Source organism: Nerophis ophidion, linkage group LG03 (genome assembly GCF_033978795.1).
Source record: "Nerophis ophidion isolate RoL-2023_Sa linkage group LG03, RoL_Noph_v1.0, whole genome shotgun sequence".
NCBI classification, from domain to species: Eukaryota; Metazoa; Chordata; class Actinopteri; order Syngnathiformes; family Syngnathidae; genus Nerophis; species Nerophis ophidion.
In genome coordinates, this window is record NC_084613.1 from 81,524,177 (window position 1) to 81,545,904 (window position 21,728).

General features: G+C 43.0%; 1 protein-coding gene across 1 annotated transcript; it reads right to left on the minus strand.

The window, feature by feature from the left end:
* Positions 1-1,966: 1,966 nt before the first annotated feature.
* LOC133550120 (uncharacterized) lies at positions 1,967-15,059 on the minus strand. Its single transcript, XM_061896200.1, has 7 exons — positions 14,536-15,059; positions 14,333-14,451; positions 14,079-14,182; positions 13,828-14,002; positions 3,860-4,108; positions 2,965-3,782; positions 1,967-2,193 (listed from the first exon to the last, which is right to left on the minus strand). The coding sequence occupies exons 1-7, from the start codon at positions 14,941-14,943 to the stop codon at positions 2,132-2,134; spliced, it is 1,935 nt and encodes a 644-aa protein (XP_061752184.1). The 5' UTR covers positions 14,944-15,059; the 3' UTR covers positions 1,967-2,131.
* Between the last annotated feature and the right edge of the window lie 6,669 nt (positions 15,060-21,728).

A 21,728-nucleotide genomic window follows, 5' to 3' on the forward strand; every position in this document is an offset into this window, starting at 1 on the left:
TATTTATATAGCCCCTAATCACAAATGTCTCAAAGGACTGCACAAATCATTACGACTACGACATCCTCGGGAAGAACCCACAAAAGGGCAAGGAAAACTCACACCCAGTGGGCAGGGAGAATTCACATCCAGTGGGACGCCAGTGACAATGCTGACTATGAGAAACCTTGGAGAGGACCTCAAATGTGGGCAAACCCCAGCCCCCGCCTCTAGGGGACCGAAAGCAATGGATGTCGAGCGGGTCTAACATGATACTGTGAAAGTTCAATCCATAGTGGCTCCAACACAGCCGCGAGAGTTCAGTTCAAAGCGGATCCAAGACAGCAGCTTGGGAAACCATCCCAAGCGGAGGCGGATCAGCAGCGTAGAGATGTCCCCAACCGATACACAGGCGAGCGGTCCATCCTGGGTCTCGACTCCGGACAGCCAGTACTTCATCCATGGTCATCGGACATGACCCCCTCCACAAGGGAGGGGGGTGGGGACATAGGAGAAAAAGAAAAGAAGCGGCAGATCAACTGGTCTAAAACGGAGGTCTATTTAAAGGCTAGAGTATACAGATGAGTTTTAAGGTGAGACTTCTACTGTTCATAAGTCTTTCATTTGTGCCAGATGCCAAGATCTGATAAGCTAAGGTATATGATGGCATGTCTGTGTTTTGCGATCACAGGGTTTCCCACACATTCATTTATTTGTGGCGGCCCGCCATGAAAGAATTACGGCCGCCACAAATAAATAAATAAAATATATATATATATAATTTTTTTTTTTTAATTTCGGTTTTTGACTCACTCGACCGCACATAAAAGCAATGGGACTCTGTCTGTGAATGGAGCTTGTAGTTACGTATTATATAAATATGTAAATATTATTTAAATATGTATATAAAGTGTTGTAATTATATTCCAACTCCGCGTTCTTCTTGGTCATCGCCGCCGCTAACTCCAAGATACAGCTGAAAATCAATGTTTATTTATATAGCCCCAAATCACAAATGTCTCAAAGGACTGCACAAATCATTACGACTACAACATCCTCGGAAGAACCCACAAAAGGGCAAGGAAAACTCACACCCAGTGGGCAGGGAGAATTCACATCCAGTGGGACGCCAGTGACAATGCTGACTATGAGAAACCTTGGAGAGGACCTCGGATGTGGGCAACCCCCCCCCTCTAGGGGACCGAAAGCAATGGATGTCGAGCGGGTCTAACATGATACTGTGAAAGTTCAATCCATAGTGGCTCCAAGACAGCAGTGAGAGTCCCGTCCACAGGAAACCATCTCAAGTGGATCAGCAGCGTAGAGATGTCCCCAACCGATACAGGCGAGCGGTCCATCCTGGGTCCCGACGAGCGGTCCATCCTGGGTCTCGACTCTGGACAGTCAGTACTTCATCCATGGTCATCGGACCGGACCCCCTCCACAAGGGAGGGGGGGACATAGGAGAAAGAAAAGAAGCGGCAGATCAACTGGTCTAAAAAGGAGGTCTATTTAAAGGCTAGAGTATACAGATGAGTTTTAAGATGAGACTTAAATGCTTCTACTGAGGTAGCATCTCGAACTGTTACCGGGAGGGCATTCCAGAGTACTGGAGCCCGAACGGAAAACGCTCTATAGCCCGCAGACTTTTTTCCGGCTTTAGGAATCACTAATAAGCCGGAGTCTTTTGAACGCAGATTTCTTGCCGGGACATATGGTACAATACAATCGGCAATATTCCATTACTTGATAGTTATGATTTATTTGGCTGTTCGACACATTTGTTTAGCGCCACACGGAATAATGGCGGCACTTGCTTCCTGTTTACTATGCAGATCAGGACACCAGCGTTTCAACAAAACAATTGCAATTTTATTTCCATCAGATGGAAACATTTACAATCTGACTTGGGGAAAAAAAAAAAAAAAAAAAAAGTGCCTTTTATTACATATTTCATGTCATTACAAAGCGACAATGCAAACAGAAGTGGCAATTTCAAAAGGTTTTATTCTTTGGGACACTGAATATTTTAATTTTTTTCCCCCCTCTTTCTTTTTGCTGAAACAGAGGTCGTAGCGTTGTGCAGGAAATGACATCCAGTCAGTCGTCAACCGATGTGAAGGTTTATTTGGATTTCCATGGAATGTTGGCTTTATTTCTGCTCTCCGATGGCGATGGGACCCAACGTGACTGCACCCCTCCAGACTATCTCTTCTGAGAAACAAAGACATGTTATCATTAATACAATTATATTTATTGTTATAATTATTATCAAATATAATTGTTGTTATAGCCACGGGTTGGGGAGGAGACCCTGCCCCAAGTGGAGGAGTTCAAGTACCTAGGAGTCTTGTTCACGAGTGGGGGAAGAGTGGATCGTGAGATCGACAGGCGGATCGGTGCGGCGTCTTCAGTAATGCGGACGTTGTACCGATCCGTTGTGGTGAAGAAGGAGCTGAGCCGGAAGGCAAAGCTCTCAATTTACCGGTCGATCTACGTTGCCGTCCTCACCTATGGTCATGAGCTTTGGGTCATGACCGAAAGGATAAGATCACGGGTACAAGCGGCCCAAATGAGTTTGGGTCTCTCCCTTAGAGATAGGGTGAGAAGCTCTGCCATCCGGGAGGAACTCAAAGTAAAGCCGCTGCTCTTCCAGATCGAGAGGAGCCAGATGAGGTGGTTCGGGCATCTGGTCAGGATGCCACCCGAACGCCTCCCTAGGGAGGTGTTTAGGGCACGTCCAACCGGAAGACCCAGGACACGTTGGGAAGACTATGTCTCCCGGCTGGCCTGGGAACGCCTCGGGATCCCCCGGGAAGAGCTAGACCAAGTGGCTGGGGAGAGGGAAGTCTGGGTTTCCCTGCTTAGGCTGCTGCCCCCGCGACCCGACCTCGGATAAGCGGAAGATGATGGATGGATGGATGGATATTATAATATATATTTTATCTATAATATACTATCGAGCTGTGTAAAAACAGGACATACCTTCTGTCACGGAACGGCCCTTCCTTGAACCGCCGCCGGAGACCCAGGCACTGAGGGTTTTTTTAACAACCGGAGAGCTGACTGTTACACCGCTGCCAGTGCTCCAGGTACCTTGGCCTGGTTGTTGGCCGGGGGTCCAAGGTTTGCCACCTCCAGTGGTGGTTGAGCCACCGCCCCCGGTGCTCCAAGAAGTGCTTCCACCCGAAGAACCTTGTTGTTGTTGGCCGGGGGTCCAGGGTTTGCCACCTCCAGTGGTGGTAGAGCCACCGCCCCCGGTGCTCCAAGAAGTGCTGCCGCCCGAAGAACCTTGTTGTTGTTGTTGGCCGGGGGTCCAGGGTTTGCCACCTCCAGTGGTGGTTGAGCCACCGCCCCCGGTGCTCCAAGAAGTGCTGCCGCCCGAAGAACCTTGTTGTTGTTGGCCGGGGGTCCAGGGTTTGCCACCTCCAGTGGTGGTTGAGCCACCGCCACCGCCACCGCCCCCGCCACCGCCCCCGGTGCCCCAGGTAGTGACTGTTCCGCCCCCTGTGCTCCAAGAAGTGCTGCCACCCGAAGAACCTTGTTGTTGTTGTTGGCCGGGGGTCCAGGGTTTGCCACCGGTGCTCCAGGAAGTGCTGCCGTCCGAAGAGCTTTGTTGTCGTTGGCGGGGTGGGAGCCATGGTTTCCCGCCTCCAGTGGTGGTTGAGCCACCGCCCCCTGTACCCGTAGAAGGATTCCAACCTGTGTTTCCACCGCTGTTCACCACACCTTGACCGGTGGACTGGTGTCCGCCGCTACTACATGTGCCGCAAGCTGCATCCACTCCGCTGGCCTCCCTCCAGCTGCTCAGGGAAAAGGTGACACAAGGAGTCTCGCTAGCACCTGGTGCTCAGGAAGTGTCTCGCTTTCGATCACTCACCCATCGATGTAGGAGCAGGCCCTGTGCTCGGAATCAATGCTGTGGCTGGTGGACGTGGCTCTCAGGTAGCAGGTGATGTAGATCCTATTGGAGTAGTCGATTTCACCTTGTTTCCCCTTTCCACCTCCGCCTCCACCTCCGTCAGTGCCCAGGAACCTAAAGGCCTCCAACAAGAACCGAAGCTTGTTCTCGTCCGTGCGCTGCATGAATCTGGAGTTTGATCCCGTGATGCTGGCATCGACTAAACACCTGCAGGTAAGACAGTCCAGCAATGAGAGAAAACGTAGAGAAAAACATGCAACATCTTTTTTTGAACGTCCCGATGACTGCAAACTTGTCTTCTTGGTGATCTGCAGCCAATTAGTCACGTGTCATCAAAGACTCAAAATGCATTTATTTCAATACGCGTTATAACAAAAACAATAATATTTAAAAAAAAAATTATATACCGGTATGCTGATAGTCCAACTCATGCTGTCTAGTATACACACATAATAAATACTGACTGGTATACACATGTAATAAATACTAAATGTATACACACGTAATAAATACTGGCTGGTATACACACATAATTAATAATGACTGGTATACACGCCCGGAAAAGGGTGGAGTGCCATCTCCGGGTTGCGGAGGAGACCCTGCCCCAAGTGGAGGAGTTCAAGTACCTAGGAGTCTTGTTCACGAGAGGGGGAAGAGTGGATCGTGAGATCGACAGGCGGGTCGGTGCGGCGTCTTCAGTAATGCGGACGTTGTATCGATCCGTTGTGGTGAAGAAGGAGCTGAGCCGGAAGGCAAAGCTCTCAATTTACCGGTCGATCTACGTTCCCATCCTCACCTATGGTCATGAGCTTTGGGTCATGAGCGAAAGGATAAGATCACGGGTACAAGCGGCCGAAATGAGTTTCCTCCGCCGGGTGGCGGGGCTCTCCCTTAGAGATAGGGTGAGAAGCTCTGCCATCCGGGAGGAGCTCAACGTAAAGCCGCTGCTCCTCCACATCGAGAGGAGCCAGATGAGGTGGTTCGGGCATCTGGTCAGGATGCCACCCGAACGCCTCCCTAGGGATGTGTTTAGGGCACGTCCAGCTGGTAGGAGGCCACGGGGAAGACCCAGGACACGTTGGAAAGACTATGTCTCCCGGCTGGCCTGGGAACGCCTCGGAATCCCCCGGGAAGAGCTAGACGAAGTGGCTGGAGATAGGGAAGTCTGGGCTTCCCTGCTTAGGCTGCTGCCCCCGCGACCCGACCTCGGATAAGCGGAAGATGATGGATGGATGGATGGATGGTATACACACGTAATAAATACTAACTGTATACACACGTAATAAATACTGACTGGTATACACACAAAATTAATACTGACTGGTATACACACATAATACTCACTAGTATACGTACATAATAAATACTGACTGGTATACACACATTATTAATACTCACTAGTATACACACGTAATAAATACTGGCTGGTATACACACATAATTAATAATGACTGGTATACACATGTGATAAATACTCACTGGTATACACACGTAATAAATACTGACTGAAATGCACACATATTACATACTGACTGGTATACACACGTAATGAATACTGACTGGTTTACACACGTAATAAATACCAACTGGTATACAAACATAAAAAATACTGACTGGTATACACACGTAATAAATACTGACTGGTATAAACACATAATTAATACTGACTAGTATACACACGTAAAAATACTGACTGGTATACACATGTAATACATACTTACTGGTATATACACATAATAAATACTGACTGGTGTACACACATAATTAATACTGACTGGTATACAAACGTAAAAAATACTGACTGGTATACACACATAATTAATACTGACTGGTGTACACACATAATTAATACTGACTGGTATACAAACGTAAAAAATACTGACTGGTATACACACATAATTAATACTGACTGGTGTACACACATAATTAATACTGACTGGTATACAAACGTAAAAAATACTGACTGGTATACACACATAATTAATACTGACTGGTATACACACATAATTAATACTGACTGGTATACACACATAATAAATACTGCCTGGTATACACAGGTAATAAATACTGACTGGGTATACACACATAATTAATACTGACTAGTATACACACGTAAAAAATACTGACTGGTATACACATGTAATACATACTTACTCGTATATACACATAATAAATACTGACTGGTATACACACGTAATAAATACTGACTGGTATACGCATGTAATAAATACTCACTAGTAGACAAACATAATAAATACTGACTGGAATACACACATAATAAATACTGACTGGTATACACACATGATTAATACTGACTAGTATACACACGTAAAAAATACTGACTGGTATACACATGTAATACATACTTACTAGTATATACACACGCAATTAATACTGACTAGTATACACACGTAATAAATACTGACTGGTATACACATGTAATACATACTTACTAGTATATACACACGCAATTAATACTGACTAGTATACACACGTAAAAAATACTGACTGGTATACACATGTAATACATACTTACTAGTATATACACACGCAATTAATACTGACTAGTATACACACGTAAAAAATACTGACTGGTATACGCATGTAATACATACTTACTAGTATATACACATAATAAATACTGACTAGTATCCATCCATTTTCTACCGCTTATTCCCTTTCGGGGTCGCGGGGGGCGCTGGCGCCTATCTCAGCTACAATCGGGCGGAAGGCAGGGTACACCCTGGACAAGTCGCCCCCTCATCGCAGGGCCAACACAGATAGACAGACAACATTCACACTCACATTCACACACTAGGGCCAATTTAGTGTTGCCAATCAACCTATCCCCAGGTGCATGTCTTTGGAAGTGGGAGGAAGCCGGAGTACCCGGAGGGAACCCACGCATTCACGGGGAGAACATGCAAACTCTACACAGAAAGATCCCAAGCCTGGATTTGAACCCAGGACTGCAGGAACTTTGTATTGTGAGGCAGACGCACTAACCCCTCTACCACCGTGAAGCCCTACTGACTAGTATACACACGTAAAAAATACTGACTGGTATACACATGTAATACATACTTACTAGTATATACACATAATAAATACTGACTGGTATACAAAAGTAAAAAATAATGACTGGTATACACACATAATTAATACTGACTGGTATACGCGAATAATAAATACTCACTAGTATACAAAGGTAATAAATACTGACTGGTATACACACGTAATTAATACTCACTAGTATACAGACATAATAAATACTGGCTGGTATACACACGTATTTAATACTGACTGGTATACGCGAATAATAAATACTCACTAGTATACAAAGGTAATAAATACTGACTGGTATACACACGTAATTAATACTGACTGGTATACACACGTAAAAAATACTGACTGGTATACACACATGATCAATACTGACTAGTATACACACATCAAAAATACTGACTGGTATACACATGTAATACATACTTAGTGGTATATACACATAATAAATACTGACTGGTATACACACATAATAAATACTGACAGGTATACACACGTAATAAATACTGACTGGTATACACACATAATAAATACTGACTGGTATACACACATAATAAGTACTGACAGGTATACACACGTAGAAATACTGACTGGTATACACACGTAATAAATACTGACTGGTATACACACATAATTAATAATGACTGGTATACACACGCAATAAATACTGGCTGGTATACACACATAATTAATACTGACCGGTATACACACATAATAAATACTGATAGGTATACACACGTACAAATACTGACTGGTATACACACAATTAATAGTGACTGGTATACACGCGTGGTAAATACTCACTGGTATACACACGTAATGAATACTGACTGGTGTACGCACAAAATAAATACTCACTGGTATACAAAGGTAATAAATACTGACTGGTATACACACGTAATAAATACTGACTGAAATGCACAGATATTACATACTGACTGTTATACAGACATAATAAATACTGATTGGTATACACACGTAATTAATACTGACTGGTATACAAACGTAATAAATACTTACCGGTATACGAACGTAATAAATACTCACTGGTATACAAACGTAATAAATACTGACTGGTATACACACGTAATAAATACTCACAAGTATACAAACGTAATAAATACTGACTGGTATACGCACGTAATAAATACTCACAAGTATACACACGTAATAAATACTTACTGGTATACGCACGTAATAAATACTCACTGGTATACACACGTAATTAATACTGACTGGTATACGCACGTAATAAATACTCACAGGTATACAAACGTAATAAATACTTACTGGTATACGAACGTAATAAATACTCACTAGTATACAAACGTAATAAATACTGACTGGTATACACACGTAATAAATACTGACTGGTATACACACGTAATAAATACTGACTGGTATACACAATCTATGGAAATGATATCAGTAGAAAAAACTGCATTTAGTTGAGATAATTATGAGTCATATATTGGAATATAGGATCTATCCATCCATCCATTTCCTACCGCTTGTCCCTTTTGGGGTTGCAGGGGGTCGCTAGAGCCTATCTCAGCTGCATTCAGGCAGTAGGCGGACAGACAACATTTACCCTCACATTCACACACTACGGCCCATTTAGTGTTGACATTATTTTAATTTGTTTGAACTATTAAAATAACTTAAAATATGACTTATTTTATCTTTGTGGTAAATATTGGACACAATGTGTTGGTCAAGCTAATGAGATGTGATGCAAATGTAAGCCACTGTGACACTATTGCTCTTTTTTTAAATGTTTTTATTACATTTTTTATAAATGGCTGCAATGATAATGTCAGAGAGGGATTTCTAATCACTGTTATGTTGGAATTATTATTAATATTGACACTGTAGTTGATATTAATCATTTTTGTTTGGCTACTTTTGGATTGTTTTGTGTCATGTGTGTGTCCTCTGAATGTTGCTGGGCTGGGTTTGGTTTTGGAGTCGGAATTGTATTATTATTGTGTTGTTGTGTATTATTTTGTTGGACTGATTAATAAAATTATAAAAAAAAGTTCCTAAGCCAAAAAAGAAAAATGTGTCTGCTATTCCGTTAAAAGATGCTGACACCCTGCATAGCGCGAATCAGTGAAATATTTTGCTTCGTTATCTTGAAATTTCTCTAATGCCTTAAAAATCCAATTTAAATGAAATGATTGTAAAGTCTGTGATACAGAAAGCGGCACTATCTGTCATTCCACTGACTAAAAAAAAGAAAACATTCTTGAAGGGGCCCGGTTTTACATAACCAACATTTTATACCAGTTGGTACCTTTTGTGTATCGGAACTCAAACCATGGAGATATGTATAAAACAAACCAGCTATTCGGAATTGGAGACTAGTAATGTATTTTGCCTTTGTTATGTCAGCGGATATCTCCATATATTTACCCTGAGTCTACCATTTTTATGAAGTTGTACTCACCAAGTTCCTTCTTTTTCTCAATCCGACCCACTTCTCCAAAGTGGGCTGGCTCAGGGTGGAGGACAGAGTCAAACAACTTGCACTGAGCCTGGTCTATAAAATCCGCTACACCTCCCTGATACCCAAGTACACGTCAAACTACTTCCTTAACGTAAATGACCGCCATAACCACAACACCAGGGGGAGCTCCACAAACCACGTTAAACCCAGAATCCGATCTAACAAAGGTCTTAACTCATTCTCTTTCTATGCCACATCAATGTGGAATGCACTCCCAACAGGTATAAAAGTAAGTGCATCTCTATATTCCTTCAAAACCGCCCTAAAACAACACCTCCAGGCAACTTCAACACTTTACTAATACCCTCCTCCATTCACATCCCATCTCCCCGGATTATAAACAACTCAAATGTACTTCTAATGTATATACTTGTTCTTATGCTATGTGAACTCACTATGTTCTCTGCTGGCTGTACATATCCTACTAAATAAGACCTACACTGTTTCAATGTCCACATTTCTCTGTTGATGCAATTGTTGATGACTGAAGTTCTGATATCAACCAAAGCTCCTCATCCCACCCCCCGGATTGTAAATAATGTAAATAATTCAATGTACATACTATGATGATTAACTTGTGTGATGACTGTATTATGTTGATAGTATATATTTGTACCATGAATTGATTAACGTGGACCCCCGTAAAAGATGGGGAAAAAATACAATCTAGACTGGGCTACTAAGGGGGCCCAGTCTGGAGTGGGAAAAAACCTCCATAGCAAAAAAACATATACATATTACAACATACATCTTGAAATATCTAGCAACAGAGGGAAGGGAGTTCAGGGTCTTTATGGTACGCCGCAGCTCTCAGGCGCCGACCATCCATTCATCACCCCTATGGGATTTGCGTCGAGGGTGTTGGGTTGGGGTGGTGGGGTGTGTATGTGTGGCGTATATTTTTGTGGATGTGTGTGTAAGCCCGTAATATTGTTCATGATCACAAGTTGAAAAACTTATGCGGGTGTTACCATTTAGAGGTCAATTGTACGGAATATGTACTGAACTGTGCAATCTACTAATAAAAGTATCAATCAATCAATTCTCTTGTTGTGGGGCAGACTGGCTCCTACATGCACATGCATACCTAAATGTTCTGCTAAAAAGTAGCGTGTAGTTCTAACTTATATCGGGTCTGTCGGTTTGATACGACAGCGCTAAAAACTACCAAATGGCTGACGGGGTTGAGACACAGTTCGAAGGGAGCTTGGCACGTAAATAAGACGGCGCATTCTGAAAATCGTCTGTAAAATAAAATCCATGCAACATTACAATGTTATGCAGACCACAAGGAAGCGTTTTAAAATGTAGAAACAGAAATCATAATAAGACAACTTTAAAGTGGAACTATTGCAGTGGCGATACGACAATAGTTCACAGAGAAATTGCAGTAAACCGGACTTAAAATAACCGAAAACCGTACGATGTAATATCCATAGTAAGAACCTCTTTTTTCTGCCATTTTCGTTTCATTACATCTTGTCAAGGGACAATAAATACTAAGAGATATTCTTAAGAGTAGTCAGTGTACAGCAATATAGATAATGAGTCAACACACAGATGTTTCTTATACATTTATTTGTCACAAATAAATGTATATTTTAGAAGAAATAAATATTTTGACATATTTTAGCCACACCAGACCCTAAGCCGCAGATTTATACCGGTACAAAATATTTTGTAATGTTTATTTACGTACGTACCTTCAGTGTTTCCAAACGGTGTCTGTAACACGGCAGTAAAACGGCTGATCAAACAAAAAAGAAGTCATCGTACGTTGTGAAATTAGTTATTTACACAATGTTTATTTACATATTTTAATTGTTTTGAGAAGTGTCTGTAACACGGCAGTAAAACGGCTGATCAACCAAAACAGAAGTCATTGTGCGTTGTGAAACTAGTTATTTACACAATGTTTATTTACAAATTTTAATTGTTTCGAGAAGTGTCTGTAACACGGCAGTAAAACGGCTGATCAACCAAAACAGAAGTCATTGTGCGTTGTGAAACTAGTTATTTACACAATGTTTATTTACAAATTTTAATTGTTTTGAGAAGTGTCTGTAACACGGCAGTAAAACGGCTGATCAAACAAAAAATAAGTCATCGTGCGTTGTGAAATTAGTTATTTACACAATGTTTATTTACATATTTTAATTGTTTTGAGAAGTGTCTGTAACACGGCAGTAAAACGGCTGATCAACCAAAACAGAAGTCATCGTGCGTTGTGAAACTAGTTATTTACACAATGTTTATTTACAAATTTTAATTGTTTTGAGAAGTGTCTGTAACACGGCAGTAAAACGGCTGATCAAACAAAAAAGAAGTCATCGTACGTTGTGAAATTAGTTATTTACACAATGTTTATTTACATATTTTAATTGTTTTGAGAAGTGTCTGTAACACGGCAGTAAAACGGCTGATCAAACAAAACAGAAGTCATTGTGCGTTGTGAAACTAGTTATTTACACAATGTTTATTTACATATTTTAATTGTTACAAAAAGTGCCTGTAACACGGCAGTAAAACGGCTGATCAAACAAAACAGAAGTCGTCGTACGTTGTGAAATTAGTTATTTATTGGGGCGGCATAGCTCGGTTGGTAGAGTGGCCGTGTCAGCAACTTGAGGGTTGCAGGTTCGATTCCCGCTTCCGCCATCCTAGTTACTGCTGTTGTGTCCTTGGGCAAGACACTTTACCCACCTGCTCCCAGTGCCACCCACACTGGTTTAAATGGAACTTAGATATTGGGTTTCACTATGTAAAGCGCTTTGAGTCACTAGAGAAAAGCGCTATATAAATATAATTCACTTCACTTCATAACTGTGATATGTTGCATTCAATTAGTTCCATGTTTTTTGAAAGTAACATTATTTTACTTGAGACTTGATTTGAAATAATATTACAAATAGGACCCAATTAAAGTGTGAAGTGAAGTGAATGATATTTATATAGCGCTTTTTCTCTAGTGACTCAAAGCGCTTTTACATAGTGAAACCCAATATCTAAGTTACATTTAAACCAGTGTGGGTGGCACTGGGAGCAGGTGGGTAAAGTGTCTTGCCCAAGGACACAACAGCAGTAACTAGGATGGCGGAAGCGGGGATCGAACCTGCAACCCTCAAGTTGCTGGCACGGCTGCTCTACCAACCGAGCTATACCGCCCCACACAGCCACTAGTCGCGTCTACCACAAAATGATTATGCTCCATTGAACTGATATATGTTCATATGAATGAATCTGAAATAAAACAAAGCTGGAAGTGAAGTGAATGATATTTATATAGCGCTTTTTCTCTAGTGACTCAAAGCGCTTTTACATAGTGAAACCCAATATCTAAGTTACATTTAAACCAGTGTGGGTGGCACTGGGAGCAGGTGGGTAAAGTGTCTTGCCCAAGGACACAACGGCAGTGACTAGGATGGCGGAAGTGGGAATCGAACCTGCCACTCTACCAGCCGAGCTAAACCGCCCACTATGTAGATCAAATCCTATGGAGAAGGACTACAAGGAGCTGTAATACAACCTGATCTACAGCAACCTCGTTTTGTTGTGTTTGAATGTGTTCTACCAGCACATCTGCACCGATTGGAACATGGATCGATCCAACTCGATTCTGGAATTCATATCAACATAAAGTTCCCGGCATTCCACCCGGAAAAGGGTGGAATGCCATCTCCGGGTTGGGGAGGAGACCCTGCCCCAAGTGGAGGAGTTCAAGTACCTAGGAGTCTTGTTCACGAGTGGGGGAAGAGTGGATCGTGAGATCGACAGGCGGATCGGTGCAGCGTCTTCAGTAATGCGGACGTTGTACCGATCCGTTGTGGTGAAGAAGGAGCTGAGCCGGAAGGCAAATCTCTCAATTTACCGCTCGATCTACGTTCCCATCCTCACCTATGGTCATGAGCTTTGGGTCATGACCGAAAGGATAAGATCACGGGTACAAGCGGCCCAAATGAGTTTGGGTCTCTCCCTTAGAGATAGGGTGAGAAGCTCTGTCATCCGGGAGGAACTCAAAGTAAAGCCGCTGCTCCTCCACATCGAGAGGAGCCAGATGAGGTGGTTCGGGCATCTGGTCAGGATGCCACCCGAACGCCTCCCTAGGGAGGTGTTTAGGGCACGTCCAACCGGTAGGAGGCCACGGGGAAGACCCAGGACACGTTGGGAAGACTATGTCTCCCGGCTGGCCTGGGAACGCCTCGGGATCCCCCGGGAAGAGCTAGACCAAGTGGCTGGGGAGAGGGAAGTCTGGGTTTCCCTGCTTAGGCTGCTGCCGCCGCAACCCGACCTCGGATAAGCGGAAGATGATGGATGGATGGATGGATAAAGTTCTTTCAAGTGTGATCTTCCTTACCCGTCCTGAATGAAGCCATATCTGGGGTTGGAGTTAATATCAGGTGAGAGCGTAGCCACACAACTGTCCACATAAACGCGAAGGGGCACGTGGTAGAACTGCTTGACGGACGCCTCGATGTAAATCATGTCACCCAGGAAGTACTCAAAGCGAGGCCTCTCGTGCATCCAGTCGGCTGTTTGTCAAAATAGCAGAGGTTAGAAGACGTTTCCAAAAAGTACGCAGTGGGGACAATGGAAAAAAACACTCACTGGTCATGAGGGTCAGACTGAAGTACAAGAACTCTTCGGACACCTTGACGGCAGAGTACGGAACCCAGTGTGGGTCGAGGGGTAGGCTGCTCACGTTGTGATTCCTGAACATTTCATAAACAGAAAGGTCACACAAGGTAAAGTGGGATGCGGCGAGTCAAATGTTCCAACCACAGCGTGGGCCAAATAACAAACATTACATTGGAATAAGACAATGTGGAGGTATAGAATCTACAAGTCTAGTTCAGGCGCACCTCGGGTAGTGGCATTCTACAACCACAACAGCGTTCCCTGTCCTCACAATAGGGGTCCCCACTAACTGGGCGGGACTGTAAAAGAGCTTGAACTGGTAGATGAGGGAGTCGTCGGTCATCTACGAGTCGAAACAAACAAAGAAAGTATGATTACAAACTAAGGTCGTTAAAATCGTCCCACAATGGGTAAGAGTTTGGCTTACCCTTAACTCACTGCCACAATTGTGCAGCTCCGACTCGTAAATCAGCACGTGAGCCGTTGTGTCTTCCCCCACGGCACCGCAGTTTCCCAGGGTGAGGTCCTCAGGGTTGACCATCTGGCCTATTCCAAAGAAGTCCTTCTTGACCTCCACATGTGCGTCCCTCTCCCGGCAGTCCACAGCGACGGTCGTAGGGGTGACGGGGTGCCTGATCTCAATGGTCACATCAACCTTGGGCGGAGGCTGAGGATCTTCAGGGTAAATCCAGGTGACCGGCTTTTCAAAGGGGTTTTTTGACTGCTGGGAACCGCCATCGTCTTGTCTCCGATTTGGCATCGGGTACTGAGCATCGCAGAAGCTGCCGACGAAGGCCAGTGCCACGAGGCACACTGCGGTGCACTTCATCACCATGGCTTCGCAACAACAAGTGATCCTCACGAGGTGCTGCAAGGACGGAGGAAGGGTTCGCCTACTTTTATAAGCCCAACAGCCAGTCTGCTTCTGTTTGCTTCCCGCCCCTTTTGTTGGACGTTTCCCATGTGAGCTGATAAGCCAAAGTGTCCGCCATCATCCCCGCTTGGGTCCGATCAAAATGCTCCCCTGGGTCCATGCAGTTCTAGAACACCGAAACACAGGGTGGGTTCATAGATTCACAGAGCTAACTCCAGAAAAAGCACAGATGCAAAGAAACAAAATGAAACAAAAACAAGAATAAATAAAGATTGCTGTGTTTTCTCACAGCAATCCACAAAGACAGGTAAAGATTAATAACAACAAATTACAAATAAGGAGTGTAAAAAATGCCCAAGTTAAAACAAAAAAAAAACAAAAAAGATACCAAGAAGACAGCGGTCACAAAAAAGGTTATGTTGACAGTAGGTTAGGGTCACCTGCCCTCTACAGGACATGTCACACTCCTGCTTTTTGCCAAAGTACATTTGTATAAAAATCAATTTTGGACCCAACCGCTGTTGACTGGTGGAGGTTGCAAAACATCAGACCAGACTCAAAGTCGATCACACGTATAAAAGGGAACACCTGTTGGGGGCCGTGCCGTAACATCAACATTACAGTACCAGTCTATTAGCTATACCAAAATATGTCAGCTTTATCTGGGAATGTGCAAACATACACTATGCATTTATTGCCAGAATTGGTAATGTTTGTAGGTATGCAGAGATGGAGACATCAGGACTAACTTGAAGACTGACTTATGGTTAGAAAACATGTGCTCTTATCATTTTGGTGACTAAATCAACTTGACAATTCAACAACCCATTAATCGTTACTAAAACGGCCTTCTTTCATCTCCGTGATATCGCTAAAATTCGCTCCGTTCTGTCCACTAAAGACGCCGAGATCATTATCCATGCGTTTGTTACGCCTCGTCTCGATTACTGTAACGTATTATTTTCGGGTCTCCCCATGTCTAGCATTAAAAGATTACAGTTGGTACAAAATGCGGCTGCTAGACTTTTGACAAGAACAAGAAAGTTTGATCACAATACGCCTGCACCGGCTTCCTGTGCACTTAAGATGTGACTTTAAGGTTTTGCTACTTACGTATAAAATACTACACGGTCTAGCTCCGTCCTATCTTGCCGATTGTATTGTACCATATGTCCCGGCAAGAAATCTGCGTTCAAAAGACTCCGGCTTATTAGTGATTCCTAGAGCCCAAAAAAAGTCTGCGGGCTATAGAGCGTTTTCCGTTCTTGCTCCAGTACTCTGGAATGCCCTCCCGGTAACAGTTCGAGATGCTACCTCAGTAGAAGCATTTAAGTCTCACCTTAAAACTCATTTGTATACTATAGCCTTTAAATAGACCTCCTTTCTAGACCAGTTGATCTGCCGCTTCTTTTCTTTTTCTCCTATGTCCCCCCCCTCCCTTGTGGAGGGGGTCCGGTCCGATGACCATGGATGAAGTACTGGCTGTCCAGAGTCGAGACCCAGGATGGACCGCTCGTCGGGACCCAGGATGGACCACTCGCCTGTGTATCGGTTGGGGACATCTCTACGCTGCTGATCCGCCTCCGCTTGAGATGGTTTCCTGTGGACGGGACTCTCGCTGCTGTCTTGGATCCGCTTTGAACTGAACTCTCGCGGCTGTGTTGGAGCCACTATGGATTGAACTTTCACAGTATCATGTTAGTCCCGCTCGACATCCATTGCTCTCGGTCCCCTAGAGGGGGGGGGGGGGGGGGGGGCTTGCCCACTTCTGAGGTCCTCTCCAAGGTTTCTCATAGTCAGATCTGGCGTCCCACTGGATGTGAATTCTCCCTGCCCACTGGGTGTGAGTTTTCCTTGCCCTTTTGTGGGTTCTTCCAAGGATGTTGTAGTCGTAATGGTTTGTACAGTCCTTTGAGACATTTGTGATTTAGGGCTATATAAATAAACATTGATTGATTGATTGATTGATTGATTGAATCGAAAAATATTCATTTCAATATTATTTGTAACAGGATGGGCCAATCTCAGGGTTTTGAGCGCCTGTTTTCAGGCCAGTGTTGTGTAGAGCTGAATAATTCAGTCTTTGGCAGTTGTGCCATAGCGCGGATATAGTTCATCTTCCCATAGCTGACCTCGGTCTTCTCAAGACCTTCAATCGATTGCAACTGACCTGTTAAGATTGTCTTAGAAGACCTTTCACCTGTCATTTAAACAGTCTTCATTAGTTCATGATCACAGACTTAGATAGGACAGATCTAGTCGGAGTGCTTAGTGCAGGATCCAAAGTATTTGACCTTCTACAGGATTTGGCCGAGAATGGTTTCGGTCTATTGTTTGTGGTTCATAATCTAAAGCTGTTAAGATGCAAAGAAAATGGAACTCTGCCAGCACAACAGTCATTAGGATTCAATCACCCTTGTTAGCATTTTGTCGCAAAATGACAACTGTTAAAATCTCTGCCTCTTTGTCCATCCTAATAATACAAACCCCATTTCCATATGAGTTGGGAAATTGTGTTAGATGTAAATATAAACAGAATACAATGATTTGCAAATCATTTTCAACCCATATTCAGTTGAATATGCTAAAAAAGACAACATATTTGATGTTCAAACTGATAAACATTTTTTTTGTGTGCAAATAATCATTAACTTTAGAATTTGATGCCAGCAACACGTGACAAAGAAGTTGGGAAAGGTGGCAATAAATACTGATAAAGTCGAGAAATTCTCATCAAACACTTATTTGGAACATGTTATTTGGAACATCCCACAGGTGGGTGCCATGATTGGGTGTAAAAGCAGCTTCCATGAAATGCTAAGTAATTCACAAACAAGGATGGGGCGAGGGTCAACAATTTGTAAGCAAATTGTCAAACAGTTTTAGAACAACATTTCTCAACGAGCTATTGCAAGGAATTTAGGGATTTTACCATCTACGGTCCGTAAAATCATCAAAAGGTTCAGAGAATCTGGAGAAATCACTGCACTTAAGCCATGATATTACGGACCGTTGATCCCTCAGGCGGTACTGCATCAAAAACAGACATCCGTGTGTAAAGGATATCACCGCATGGGGTCAGGAACACTTCATAAAACCACATTCAGTAACTACAGTTGGTCACTACATCTGTAAGTGCAAGTTAAAACTCTGCTATGCAAAGCAAAACCCATTTATCAACAACACCCAGAAACGCCACCGTCTTCACTGGGCCAGAGCTCATCTAAGTTGGACTGATGCAAAGTGGAAAAGTGTTCTGTGGTCTGACGAGTCCACATTTCAAATTATATTTGGAAACTGTGGACGTGGTGTCCTCCGGAACAAAGAGGAAAATAACCATCCGGATTGTTATAGGCGCGAAATTCAAAAGTCAGCATCTGTGATGGTATGGGGGTGTATTAGTGCCCAAGGAATGGGTAACTTACACATCTGTGAAGGCACCATTAATGCTGAAAGGTGCATACAGGTTTTGGAGCAACATATGTTGTCATCCAAGCAACGTTATTATGGACGCCCCTGCTTATTTCAGCAAGACAATCCCAAGCCACGTGTTACAACAGCGTGGTTTCGTACTAAAAGAGTGTGCGTACTTTCCTGACCCACCTGCAGTCCAGACCTGTCCTCCATCAAAAATGTGTGGCGCATTTACGAAGCGTAAAATACGACAACGGAGAACGACTAAAGCTCTACATAAAACAAGAATGGGAAAGAATTCAAAAAACACGTCAGGCCCCTTCTTATGTTCTCATTTTGCTGCTGCTTTTAAGATTTTGAGCTGGATTTTAATAGACAAATATATTGCCATTTTTACCAGGGTTTCGCTTACATCTACTAGTTTGTGGCCCACCGCCACGGCAAAATAAAAGCCACCACACCTTAAAAATGGAGATTTTTTTTTTTACATGAAAACAAATTAAATATATTGTATGAATGGATATACTTTTTGTTGTCTATTATTTTGGTACTATTGACTATAATTAGTAGACATGTCCGATAATATCAGCCTGCCGATATTATCGGCCGATAAATGCTTTAAAATGTGATATCGGAAATTATCGGTATCGGTTTCAAAAAGGAAAATGTATGACTGTTTAAAACGCCGCTGTGTACACGTACGTAGGGAGAAGTACAGAGCGCCAATAAACCTTAAAGGCACTGATTTTGCTGCCTAAACGGGATGGCGTGGCGCAGTGGAAGAGTGGCCATGCGCAACCCGAGGGTCCCTGGTTCAATCCCCACCTAGTACCAACCTCGTCTCGTCCATTGTGTCCTGAGCAAGACACTTCACCCTTGCTCCTGATGGGTGCTGGTTAGCGCCTTGCATGGCAGCTCCCTCCATCAGTGTGTGAATGTGTGTGTGAATGGGTAAATGTGGAAGTAGTGTCAAAGCGCTTTGAGTACCTTGAAGGTAGAAAAGCGCTATACAAGTACAACCCATTTATTTATTTATAATTAGTTTCCTCAGTTCCCAAACGTTTATTGAGTGTTGTTAAAAGAAAAGGTGATGTAACACAGTGGTGAACATGCCCTTTCCCAACTACTTTGGCACGTGTTGCAGCCATGAAATTCTAAGTTAATTATTATTTGCCAAAAAAATAAAATAAAGTATGAGTTTGAACATCAAATATGTTGTCTTTGTAGTGCATTTAATTGAAGAAGGGTCGAAAAGGATTAGCAAATCATTGTATTCTGTTTATATTTACATCCAACACAATTTCCCAACTCATATGGAAACGGGGTTTGTAGTAAGCATGGAAGTCCTAACATCTGTTCGAACCACTGTTGTTGTGCTGGTAGAAGTCACTTTTCTTTGCATCTTATCAGCTGTCGTTTTGCACCATGACACAGGCCAATTCTTCTTCTTAGGGGATGCGCTACCCATAAAAAAGAGCTATTTGGCATGCTTGAAGTTTAACACTAAAGTTTTTTCTCAAACCAATAACAATCAAAATGAACTACTTTGTGTAAACTTAGCTCATGTAGACTTTGTCACTCTCGCTATAACAAAATAATTGTTTTTAAATCATATTTATTTTATTGTGTCTTCTGACCAGTAAGCATGTACAAACCCTGTTTCCATATGAGTTGGGAAATTGTGTTCGATGTAAATATAAACAGAATACAATGATTTGCAAATCATTTTCAACCCATATTCAGTTGAATATGCTACAAAGACAACATATTTGATGTTCAAACTGATAAACATATTTTTTTTTGCAAATAATCATTAACTTTAGAATTTGATGCCAGCAACACGTGACAAAGAAGTTGGGAAAGGTGGCAATAAATACCGATAAAGTTGAGGAATGCTCATCAAACACTTATTTGGAACATCCCACAGGTGTGCAGTCTAATTGGGAACAGGTGGGTGCCATGATTGGGTATAAAAACAGCTTCCCAAAAAAATGCTCAGTCTTTCACAAGAAAGGATGGGGCGAGGTACACCCCTTTGTCCACAACTGCGTGAGCAAATAGTCAAACAGTTTAAGAACAACGTTTCTCAAAGTCCAATTGCAAGAAATTAAGGGATTTCAACATCTACGGTCCATAATATCATCAAAAGGTTCAGAGAATCTGGAGAAATCACTCCACGTAAGCGGCATTGAATGACCGTGACCTTCGATCCCTCAGACGGAACTGAATCAAAAACCAACATCAATCTGTAAAGGATATCACCACATGGGCTCAGGAACAATTCAAAAAAACACTGTCACTAAATACAGTTGGTCGCTACATCTCTAAGTGCAAGTTAAAGCTCTACTATGCAAAGTGAAAGCCATTCATCAACAACATCCAGAAACGCCGCCGGCTTCTCTGGGCCCGAGCTCATCTAAGATGGACTGATGCAAAGTGGAAAAGTGCTCTGTGGTCTGACGAGTCCACATTTAAATGTTTTTGGGGAAATATTCGCCATGGTGTCATCCGGACCAAAGGGGAAGCAAACCATTCAGACTGTTATCGACGCAGAGTTCAAAAGCCAACCAACCGCTGCTGCCCACTGCTCCCTTTACCTCCCAGGGGGTGATCAAGGGTAATAATTTCGCCACGTCTAGTATATGTGTGACAATCATTGGTACTTTAACTTTAATATTTACATCTAACACAATTTCCCAACTCATATTGAAACGGGGTTTGTAGACACTTACAGCATGAGGAAGTTCACACTGACGCTATAATGGTAGCCTACATTTTCATTTTTATTACCGTTGTTTAAACAGTATTAGCAACTACTGGTTGCTATTGTCGACGAAGCAGCTCATTTCGACGGAACAGCGGCACCAAGCGCTCAAATCGGATCTGTCCAATCTAAAAGTCTGTGAGCAAGAACTCATTTTGCTCGAATTCAATGAAACGTCTTCTAAGACAATCAATTAATCAATCAATCAATGTTTATTTATATAGCCCCAAATCACAAATGTCTCAAAGGACTGCACAAATCATTACGACTACGACATCCTCGGAAGAACCCACAAAAGGGCAAGGAAAACTCACACCCAGTGGGCAGGGAGAATTCACATCCAGTGGGACGCCAGTGACAATGCTGACTATGAGAAACCTTGGAGAGGACCTCAGATGTGGGCAAGCCCCCCCCTCTAGGGGACCGAAAGCAATGGACTAACATGATACTGTGAAAGTTCAATCCATAGTGGCTCCAACACAGCCGCGAGAGTTCAGTTCAAAGCGGATCCAAGACAGCAGCGAGAGTCCCGTCCACAAGAAACCATCCCAAGCGGAGGCGGATCAGC